Here is an 11,990-nt window from a genome sequence, read left to right as displayed (position 1 = left end):
AACTACCACTGCTCACCACTAACCCCCGCCACCACTACCCATCACCGACCGGTCGGCAGGTGGTGCTGGTGATGTACTCCCTCGTCCTGGACATGGAGAGCCACGCCCTGCTTTGCAACACGCTGCACAACCTGCTCAACATGACCCACGCAGCTTACCTGCACGAGACTCGAGGGCAGGTGAGGAATACAGTGATTCGTTACGCCCTGAATAGTGATACGATCAGGAGAAAAACAATAATTTGGAATAGTGATTTCATATAATGAAATAACGTCTAAATATGTATAATGACTATCAAACGTTGCTCAGGCAAAATTGCACTTTCACATATTATATATATTATTATATATTATATATTATGTACATTATAAATAAAAAAATATATATATATATATATATATATATATATATATATATATATATATATATATATATTATATCTTACATACATTTTTCATATATATTATCTCATATATTACCTCAATACTCAATGCTAATAGTTTTGAGGAAATTCTCTCTCTCTCTCTCTCTCTCTCTCTCTCTCTCTCTCTCTCTCTCTCTCTCTCTCTCTCTCTCTCTCTCTCTCTGCAAAGCCTCCAAGAGGATTTGCACAAAATTTCAGCTTGGTCGGATAGATGGGAGATGCCCTTTAACGTAGACAAGTGCCAGGTCCTTCAAGTTGGAACGAGGAATAAGAAGTTCGAATACGAAATGCGCGGCGTTAAACTCAAAAGCGTTCAATGCGTCAAAGACTTGGGGGTCAAAATCGCGTCAAACCTCAAATTCTCACAGCAATGCATCGATGCAGCAAATAAAGCGAACAGAATGTTGGGCTTCATTAAAAGAAACTTTGTATTCAAGAATAAAGATGTAATACTCCCGCTCTACAACAGTTTAGTCAGACCCCACTTGGAATATGCGGTACAGTTTTGGTCTCCCCACCATGCAAAGGATATTGCTAAATTAGAAGGTGTTCAGCGTCGGGCAACGAAGATGATCCCTTCCTTGCGCAACAAATCCTACGAAGAAAGGCTTTCTACCCTTAACATGTTCTCTCGTGAGAAACGTCGCCTCCGAGGAAAACTGATCGAATGTTTTAAAATACTTAATGGTTTCACGAATGTAGACAGATCAACATTGTTTATGATCGATGACACTTTGCGCACGAGGAACAATGGCGTAAAACTCAGATGTAGACAAGTAAATTCAGACTGCACCAAATTTTTCTTCACCAATGTTGTAGTGCGAGAATGGAATAAGCTTCCACCGTCAGTGGTCCAGTGTAACACGATTGACTCCTTCAAAAATAAGCTCGACCGTCACTTCCTTCAACTTAATATCAACTAGAGTAGAAATGCAACGTTTTGGAGTCTTCTGATTAATGTAAAATCACTTAGGTTTAAGGACAGACCACCAAGTCTGGACCATGGGGTCTGTGTGGTCTGATTTTCTATGTAAATCTATGTAAATCTCTCTCTCTCTCTCTCTCTCTCTCTCTCTCTCTCTCTCTCTCTCTCTCTCTCTCTCTCTCTCTCTCTCTCTCTAATGCCAGCACTGCCTCCACAGGTGAGGGTGGAGGCGGGCAGCTTCCCGCTGGTCCAGGCGGTGTGGCAGGGCTGGATGAGTCTGGCCAACGACCCGGCGGCGATGCAAAAGTTGGAAAAGAGTCGCGTCCTCAAGGTCTCTGAGGCGGGGGTGCGGGAGGTGTTGTCTCGCTACGTGCGCTCGTGTCCGAAGGAGCACCAGAAAGCCCTGGCCGACTGGGTGAAGCGAGGTTCCCTGCGGCGAGGTCGTGCCACTCGTGGCGGGGACTTTCCTAACGTGACGCTCACCTGCTTCAGTCCCCGGCGCCGCGATACTCGCCATATGTCAAAGGACGGGAGACCGCCGTGCGGCCCCGAAGAAACCGAATGGGCAAGCGCAGAGGGTGCAGATGACCACATGATGTACGCCCCTCACGGTATTGACATGGTCTTCCAAGACTGGGACTTCGTGGCCGTGGCTGCTGGCGGCAGCACCGGGGGCTTGGTGGACATGTACCGAGCTCACCTCATACGTGTGTTGGTCGCTGCTGCTCGAAGCTTGCGACAGCCTGGCCGCGTGCGACTCATTTTTATGCGGGCCGAGGTTCGTGCCATGGCCGCCGACCCGCGAACGCTGCGCGGAGGTTTCGATAGGATAGCGACAGGCGTGCACGCAGACTTGCTAGGCACGCCATTCGTGCTGCAGCACTTCGGCGGGCTGTTGCGCACAGACAACCCATACGCGAGGCTCCTCACGCATCACCGAGTCTGGTCACTTTGCCTTGACTGGCGCGGCGACCAGCAGGCGAGGGATGCATGCGCCAGAAGTCTACGAAGCGGTCGCCCGCCGGACCCGTTATTGCTGTTGGCAGGGCGCTGGGCCACATTCCGCCACTTTCTCCAGGCAGAACTGCTGCACCACTTACACATGCTGGACGGACGTCCCCTGTCACCTGAGTGTGTGCCGCTCTTCCGTGCCGTACGTCATGCTTACGGCCTCCTGATGAGTGACTACAGTCGCCACCTCAACCACGTCGTGCCATTCAGATTTACGGCGGAGAGGCGAGCCGTCAGTATGGTGGACTCGCGCCTGCACACCCTGGAGTGGCGTCGCGCCACCCGCTCCACGTCTGCCAAATACCCCGTGACGCAGAAGCTCGGAGCGCCCCCAAAGTCCTCTACAGAAACTAAATCCCCGGCGCCCCAAAGGTCTTTCGCGACTCAGTCCACGACTCAAAAATCCCTTGCACCACAAAATTCCTCGTCGCCCCCAAAGTCCCCCGCTTCCTCAAGGTCTCCCGTACGCTCCTCCACGCCGCCTCGTGACAGTGACTCTGTGGAGCATTACCTCAACACCCTCACCTCGATGACCCAGAGCGCTCCTGGTCCCCTTCAGAGGAATAGAAGTGTGTCTCCTGGACAGCAATCGTCCTCCAACTCACCCCAGCTCCGCGGGAATAGACCCTCACGGTCGAGCAACAACGGCCGCCCGCGTCCCCACAGTGTGCACGAGGCCCCGCGCGACAGGAATTCCCCGCCCAGCCCCGAGCTGAGCCCATGGGGCAGCCAGAGGCTGATCCGCCCGCGACCTCCCATCCCGCCCGTCCGTACTTATAGTGAAATCCCAGAGGGCATCAGCCGCCGCGTGCGGCAGGCCTTGCTTGGCCACGCCGGCAAGGGAGACAAACCCCCGGCTAAAAGTGCCCCATCCTCGCCCCAGCTGACCCGCCGAATCCGGCCTGTTCGGGAGAGGGCCAGCATCTTTGAGCGCGGAGTAGCTGCTCGTGCCACCTTCCCCGAGGCGCGGCGCACTGTTGCCCCGGTGGCGGCCAGCACGCCTGTCAGGAAGCTCGTATCCATGTTCTCTCGGGCCTTCAACAAGGATCGTGAGAAAGAGCGGGGCGGGGCCATGGGATCGTCCGGTCGTGCCCCACGGAGCCATAGCCTCCATGAAGCCAATACCGACACGCTCACCAAAAGCTTCACTAACTCCCTCAGGTTCCCCCGCAAGGAGGCAGCTGGAGGTCCCGGGGACACCAGCACCTTCCCCAGGCGTGCGCGGCCTCACACTGTTGCCGTCAGTAAATTTTCGTACCATGTGGGCGAGATGACCGCGTCCCCGGGCAGTCAACGCCGTCGGCAAGAAGACACCTCCTCATCACTTAGAAGCTTAGTTACCGGCTTGAGCACTGTAGCCGTGATTCCTGCTGCACCCGCCGCCGCCGCAGCTGCCACTCCAAAGCTGCCGCTGCGGGAGTCCGTCATCACGGTGCGCCGCGAGGACCTGCGGCTGGTCAACATGCGGCCAGGGAGCCCCTCACCGTCCTCGCCGGTGCTACCCTGCCTGCACACCACTGACTGGCCGCCTACCACCCCTACGTCGGAGCTTTCGTCGCCTCGCCTACGTTGGCAGCAGAGTGCCAAGACGACCAAAAACATTCCTAATGAACCTAAGTATGAGGCGCCGCCCCTACACGGACCCCGCTCACCCCCGACAACTCCCTTCTCACGCCTCTCAGAGTGGCCCCCCACGCAAGACCACTGCCACACCTTGCCCCGTTCAGGTCCCCCAGCTTCCCCACACACCCCAGTCTCGCGCTACACCCCAACACCTCCCAGAACCCACGTCCCACCAAACACCCCGGATGTAGCCCGCACCCAGGCATCACAGCGTCCCTCGCACCTTCCTCTCACCCCGAGCTTCACAAGCTTGTGTCTTCCCTATACCACCGTCACACAAGAGGCCACACAAGGCACCAGCACCATAGCGGCAGCTCCGGATGCTCTCACTGTCCTACACATGAAGACTGCGCCTGGAAGGCAACAAGAACCCGTATTCGGACAGACGACAAATGACAGTACCGCAATGCAAGCCGGATCAGACAGCGTCAAGGCGAGTATTGCCGGAATGGAAAGAGTCCATAACCCACTGGAAGACATATTTTCGCCCCGAGCCTCTCCTAGGGAAGAGAGGAGTGGATATGAGAGGGATAAGGGAGGTGTTGCTACGGCCGTGTGTACAGTACAGGTGCATCAACTATCTGAGCCGGGAGACGGAGAGGGAGAGAAGAAGCGAGAGGAAGGACAAGAAGACGAGAGAGCAGGTGAGAAAGATGATGAGGTGAAAAAGAAAAACAAAGTAGAGGAGGAGGAGGAGAAGGAGGAGAAGGAGGAGGAGGAGGAGGAGGAGGAGGAGGAGGAGGAGGAGGAGGGGGGGGAGGAGGAGGAGGAGGAAGGAGGAAGGAAGAATAATGTAGAAACAGAGAAGATAGGGGAAGAAAAAGGAAAGAGAAGAAAGCCAGAACCAAAGGAGTATGCAAATAACGAAAAAGAGGAAGAAAACGAAGTTATCATAGAAGGAAACAATGAGACCGTAACTGATGATAATGACTACCATAATAATGACTATGGTCATGAAAACGGTTGTACGGTAAGTCAAGGCGAGAAGGAAGAGAAGGAGTTGGTGGAGGAAAAGCTAGATGAGGAGAAGGAAGAGGAGGAGGAGGAGGAGGTAAAACCAGCAGTCGAAAAGAATATCAGTGAAGAACCAGAGAAGCAGAAGCAGCAGGAAGGGAGAAAGGAAGAAGAAGAAGAAGAAGAAGAAGAAGAAGAAGAAGAAGAAGAAGAAAAGAAAGCAGAGGATAATAAAGGAGTGAAAAGTAAAGGTAACAGGGAAGAAAATAACGAGACAGTCAGGGAGATGAAACACGAGGACGAGGGAAAAAATGAAGAGGAGGAGGAAAAGGAGAAGTTGGAGGAGGAGGAGAAACAGGAAATGATGATGATAAAAAAAGAGGAGGAAGAAATGCTAGAGAAAGAAATTAAGAATGAAAACAAGATGACGAAGGAAAACATCAGTGTTGAAAATATGAATAAGACAAAGTGGGGGCAAGAAAACAAAGAGGAGGAAGAGAAGAAGAAAAAGGATGTGGAGAAGGAGAAAGAGGAAGGTACCATATCACAGGCTGCCGCGGACATGTCCGTCCTCCTGACGGAGGCGGACATGGAGGTGTCAGAGCTGCTGGCGGAGTCTGAGCGACGAGAGTTTTGTCCTATCGGGCGAGAGGACGCCCAGACTGGCGGCAGAGCGTCGTCGCCGCACCGGGATGGCCGCAGCGAGTCTGAACCCAACACAGAATCGGAGACAGTGGTGCGCAGTGCCTCCGTATGTCAAATGGTGCAACACTTTTCACAATGCATCCAGGAGCAGGAGACGGTGCAGAGGGAGCGTTCCAGGCCAGTCTCATGGCACCTCTGCCACCGCCCGGCACTAACCAATCGCCCGTCGGGTGTCAACACTAAAGACTTCAAAGTAGAAGGCGGCAGCTTCAGGGTAGTGTCTTTGAATCTTCCACAGAGTCACGGTTCGGGAAATAATGACGGAGAGGAGCCGTGTGTCATGCTGCTTGGGGCGGCTGGGCAGAGAACCCGCAGCACCTCAGCAACACCACCGCCTGTCCCTCCCCGGCCTCCACGCCCTGCTGGCCCTACGTCCATCGGCTCTTTAGTGCAACATGACCTCTTGCGGCTGTCACCTTTTCAAAGCGTTACTCCTACAGGAAGTCCCGCCCCACCAAGGCATGTCAATCTCAGTTTTCAAGACGCCATATTCGATCTTTCCGATGATGATGAGCCGACACAGACCGTAAGTCAGAGCGGGGCAGATCTTGGCCAAGACCAGTCACGGCGAGAGTTTTTGGAGAAACTTCAGCGTTTAGAACAGAACTGCACTTTAGAAACTTCCACTCCAGCCGGTCCGACGCAAAGATTCTTTGAGGGAGAACTGGCCAGTGTGCGGAACCTGGCGCAGGCCGACCAACAAACCAAACGTCAATCTGGCATAGAAGTTGTGTCATATTCGGTGCAAGTGGACACTCTGCCACTGCCCCCACACGAGGCAGCAGCACTGCGCCTGCCAGATGTACGGGAGCCAGCTCAGGATGGAGGTGTAGCTAGGGACAGATCCCCGAGCCCCGCCGCGAGAGCAGAAGTCGGGGGACTGAGACCCATCAGAGTGAGTGGTTTGGACAAGATGTCGTTCAGGGAGCTGGTCAAAACTAGCCTCGCTCAAGAGGACTTCCGCCCTTCGTCGGCCTTCAAGGACACGATGGAACACTGCCAGCCGGGAGAAGTGGCGCTCCAAACCTGTTTGGCAGACCCAGGCTCCGTGGAAGAGGCCCTCGACGCCCTCTCATTCTTGGGTGATCAAACAGACGGAGACATCGACGCTGTAGCTCTGCAAACCCATAATGCACGATTGCGACTGGCCAGCACACAGTCTTCCTCTGACCTGGAAGACGAAAAGGACTCGGAAGTCCCCTCATGGGAGCCGCAGAGGAACTTTCCGAGGCTATGGGACAGTCTCACACGACGTGGCAGGGTAACGGCCAAGAGCCACGAAGAAGCATCAGAAAACCCCCCCGCTAATTTCCAGAGTAGCGGGGCGGCAGAGCCACCCACTCGTACTCTCGGAGCAGCCAGAAGCACCGCTCCCACCATAGTGTCTGTGACCCCCAAACTCAGGGGCTCAGGCTCTCCCGCCGTGAGCGGGAGGCGCGGCAGGACTACACCACCCGAAGCTTGCCCCAGGCGGAGGCCACTCTCACCCCGGGACCCCCCTGGAGACACTCTCTCTGTGTCACTGCTCAAACTGCTGTCGCCTCTAGGAGACTCTCCTCCTAGGGAACAGCTCACGCCCCCGCCTGACTCTCCGCCTTCCGGGAGCCGCCCCAGCACGCCACCAGTCACACACCCCTCACAAGCTGAACCTACAGCACCCACCGACGGGCTAATGCGTGGAGGACGGCCCCTTGCCGGAGTGCTAAAGACCAGCCGTGATCACAGCCGGGAAGCGAGGCGCAGCCTAAGGGTGTCATGGGGAGACTTGCCGGAGGACCTCGACGACAACGACGACAAAAAAGACGATGACTCTCCAGAATATCCGGCACCTACATTTCCCTTGGAGGAGCGGGGCTACCGCGTCACGCGACTGTGAGGCGCGACGCTCCATCATCCCGTGCTAAGAGGACTGGGCCTAAGGAAGGTGTCCACAAGCTCTCACCACGAGAAACCAAAGGACCTCCACTACCCTTGCCTGACGGGGCGTGAACGTGCAGGAACACACACACACACACACACACACACACACACACACACACACACACACGAACGCGCCCGCAATACTAATTCACGTATCATTATAAGCAAAAGGCAATCAAGTCAAGGTCAAATCAAGGCGAGCTAGTAGAAAATTACGAAAATATGAGCACATTGTTGAACGACTACTTCCTTTCAGTATTCACACAAGAGGATCGAACGACTATTCCGGAAAGGGTTCAGGTATACGAGGGCGGGGATGGCGATAAATTGAGGGATATAACGATTACCGGGCAAGTAGTTCAGGATGAGATAGATAAGCTTAAGAAGAATAAGTCGCCAGGTCCTGACGGGATATTTCCGAGGGTATTAAAGGAATTTAGTGATGTACTCAGTGACCCACTAATCGACATCTTTAAGATATCGGTAAATACTGGTTATGTGCCCAGCCTATGGAAAATAGCTAATGTGACGCCGATTTTCAAAAAGGGGGACAGGTCAGCTGCTTCAAACTATCGCCCAATTAGCTTAACATCGGTTATAGGCAAGATGCTGGAGTCCATAATAGCCAGGAGCATTCGGGAGCATCTAGAGAAACATAGCTTAATTCACGACTCGCAGCATGGGATCACGAAAGGTAGGTCATGCCTCACCAATCTCTTGTCCTTCTACAATAAAGTATTTGAGGCGGTAGACAGAGATGAAAATTATGATGTAATCTATCTTGATTTTAGTAAAGCGTTTGACAAAGTTCCTCACCAACGACTATTGCTTAAATTACAGGCTCACGGAGTAGAGGGTAAAGTTTTGAACTGGGTCACGGCGTGGCTAAGCAATAGGAAGCAAAGAGTGGAAATCAATGGTAAAAGATCTGACTGGGGATGTGTTACGAGTGGTGTCCCACAAGGTTCGGTATTAGGTCCACTTTTGTTTATTATTTATATCAATGACCTAGATACAGGAATTAGTAGTGATGTCAGTAAGTTTGCAGATGATACCAAGATCGGTAGTGTAATTGAGTCGGATCAGGATGCTAGTATTCTCCAGGATGAACTAAACAGATTGTATGACTGGGCGGATAAATGGCAAATGGAGTTCAATGTAGGGATGTGCAGTATTCTGAGTGTAGGTAGGAACAACCCCTCACATAACTATTACTTAAATGACACTCTCATTAGCAGGTCTGGGCGCGAGAGGGATTTAGGGATCTTAGTGAGCTCTGACCTCCGTCCAAGGGCACAATGTATTCAAGCTAGAAATCGAGCAAATAGGGTACTGGGATTTATTTCAAGGAGCGTAAGCAACAGAAGCGCCGAAGTCTTCCTCAAACTATATTTAGCATTAGTTAGACCTCATTTTGACCATGCGGTTCAGTTCTGGTCACCTTACTATAGAATGGATATCAGAATGTTAGAATCGGTGCAGAGGAGGATGACTAATATGATTCAGGGGTTGAGAAACTTGCCATACGAGGAAAGACTCAAACAGTTAAACTTGCATTCTCTAGAAAGGCGAAGGGTGCGTAGAGACATGATCGAGGTTTATAAATGGATGAAGGGCTTTAATAAGGGGGATATTCATAAGGTTTTGTTGGTAAGAGAACCGGGTAGGACACGAAGTAATGGGTTTAAGCTGGATAAATTCAAATTCAACAGGGACATAGGAAAAAATTGGTTTACTAACAAAGTGGTGGATGAGTGGAATAGGCTTAACAGTCACGTGGTGAGTGCCAATACAATTGTCATATTCAAAAATAGATTAGATAAATTCATGGACAGCGATATTAGGTGGGATTAGATACACGGGAGCTTAGGTTCAAAGGAGCTGCCTTGTACAGGCCTATCGGCTTCTTGCAGACTCCTACGTTCTTATGTTCTTAAAGTAAAATGTTGTGTGCTGTTGTTTCGATTTACTTACCGGCAAACGTGTAGTGCTGGCAGTAAACCTATACAGTTGCTAGTGGTGAGGCGTGACACAATGCATGGACACCTTCTTTACATGTTATTGAGCCATACAATAAAACGAAGGGTAAAAGGATGGTATTGTAAAAGGAAAAGGGGATGCAAAAATGCTAAGTAAGGCTGAGGGAAATAGTTAACTGAAGATACAAGATGCAATAATATGGCTAGAAAAGTGTATGGAAGATAGCCCAAATGGAGTGGGGTGCGCTATAGCATATTTCATTGACATGTGTGTTCAAAATGTTAGTAGGCTTTACCGATTGTTGTAAAAAAAAAAATGGTGTACACACACTATAAATGCTTAAGTATATTTTTTTTTTAGAATATTACTGCTTTTAGTGAATTGGTGAGAGCCAGAAAGGTATCAGACTTGCATATGAGATAACATATCTATTTTTTGATTGTTGAGAGAATTTAAGCGTCATAGACTACACCCAAAGTGAAGTGAATATACACAGAACACTTATTATGACAGTTCAGGCTTTATTGGTAAAAAAAAAATATTCGGCAGCCTAGCTCTCATACCCCATGCAACGCTCACTGTTACCAACACCGCGAATGCTTAATGGGATGATGTTTTATTCATTTGTTGGATTTCATCGGAAGTAAACGAATTGCTACAAAACAACACAGGGCAACCACGCACCGCACCGTAACTTAAGTGATTATTCAGAAGCCCTCGTGTGGCGCGGCACAGCCTAACATTGTGAGGTAGCCAGTACAGTTAGCTGAGGGCACATAGTATTGCTGGGTGTGGCCTCGGTGGTGGTTGCCGAATATTTAAGCCTATACAATCTTGACTGTGTAGTAGCCTAATTATGTATCCTGAAATTGTATACTTCGAAGCTGTAAAATACTACCCTAAAGTAGATGTCTAAACAACGAAATAAAAATACCTATATATCTGACACCTCTCTTTCGGAACACCTAATCATACAATGGAAAGTAACCCCTGGAAATACTCTTCCTGACACGGCTTTTACTTTGCCTAACACAGCAGGATGAGAACCCTAACACTGCTTTTTCTTTGCGACGAATATAACGTAAAGTTCCTCCTAAAATGTATACCACAACGATCTCTAGAACATTGAAAAAGAAAACGAGCCATCTTCAATTTGAGTGTAATTCTGGAGTTTTACAAGTTTATTGATAGCCTACAATAGCCTACACGGGGAAACTTACCTGCAGAATTTGACAAAAAAAAAAAAAAAAACGTTCCAATAATAGTAGGCCCTAAATAAAAAAAAGATAGAGTGGTTACCTGAGCCACCAGCTTGAATTTGGGTGTAATGCTGGAGTTTTACCAGTTTGTTGAAAGCCTCCACAGGGAAACTTGACTGCAGAATATGAAAAAAAGAAAACATTCCAGGAATTGTAAATAAAAAAGGTTCGATGATTACCAGAGCCACCAGCTTGAATTTGGGTGTTATTCTGGAGTTTGCCACGGGGAAACTCAGCCGCAGACACCTTTATTGCTGTTAATGTCCCTCCTGCTAACACAACACTTGCTCTCCTAACACTTACTAGGTATACTTCACATGAGTAATGAGGTCCCTTTCACGTGTCCCAGTTTGTTTATGTCTTTGGCATGGAAAACTAAAACTGCAGACACATGGAATGCGGCTAGGGCCATATTTTTAAACAACTTGGCGCCCAAGCACAGCTACATATTTGACAAGGCTAACGTTGGAGTTGTGGGCATTTCCAGGGGTAGTTTTATGACCGTGGTGGTAGTTTGACCCTTCTTCTGTACCATGAACGTAAAAAAAAAAAAAAAAAAAAAAAAAACCTACTAGAACCCGACTGATCTCTTTTTTTGGCCTTGGAAATAGTTGATGTGAGCGCCGAAAGTATCTAAAAATATCAATCTAATGTCCGACCTGGTAACACCCGCTCTCCTTACCTTTAGTATACCTATAGGCACAATACAGATGAAGACAAAGTAAAGATGAATGATGCTTTCCTTATCTCGTGTGGTGGTAAAAGGGACTCCTCACAGTGGCGTCCTCCGGCGTCCCACGAACAGCTGTATGGAAAGTGAGCCGATGACGTATGAAGGACCATGAAGCACCTCGGCCGCCCCGCTGCCTCCGCCTCCATCCACACGACTGACATTTTGGTTCTCGATATTTTTTTTCTTACCAGTTTTGGTCCCTTTTTATATATAGTTGATTTATTTCATTCCATGTAATTGGTAGATGGTTTATCATGTGCAAATATACCTAATATTTTTGTTGCCATCCTGTTACTGACCTGTTTTCATATTTTTTGTACTAATTCTGTATATAAATGGATCTTTTTATGTATTTGTGTGTATGACATGACACATCAGAGGAAAATGTTTCTTCTGTAGGTTTCCTTGCATTCGTTTTTTTTTTTTTCCCACAATACTGTTCTGTGGGTTTGCTGT

The 11,990-nt window shown here is 49.7% G+C and overlaps 1 protein-coding gene across 1 annotated transcript; it reads left to right on the top strand.

Annotated features, from left to right (window-relative positions):
- Nucleotides 1-5,499: 5,499 nt before the first annotated feature.
- Nucleotides 5,500-7,518, top strand: LOC126997252 (serine/arginine repetitive matrix protein 1-like). Its single transcript, XM_050858249.1, has 2 exons — nt 5,500-5,688; nt 6,802-7,518. The coding sequence occupies exons 1-2, from the start codon at nt 5,500-5,502 to the stop codon at nt 7,516-7,518; spliced, it is 906 nt and encodes a 301-aa protein (XP_050714206.1).
- Nucleotides 7,519-11,990: the final 4,472 nt, after the last annotated feature.

The sequence above is a fragment of the Eriocheir sinensis genome, chromosome 12 (assembly GCF_024679095.1).
Source record: "Eriocheir sinensis breed Jianghai 21 chromosome 12, ASM2467909v1, whole genome shotgun sequence".
Classification (NCBI taxonomy): Eukaryota; Metazoa; Arthropoda; class Malacostraca; order Decapoda; family Varunidae; genus Eriocheir; species Eriocheir sinensis.
The sequence above is the reverse complement of the archived record's forward strand: the minus strand, read 5'-3'. Positions and strand labels throughout refer to the sequence as shown.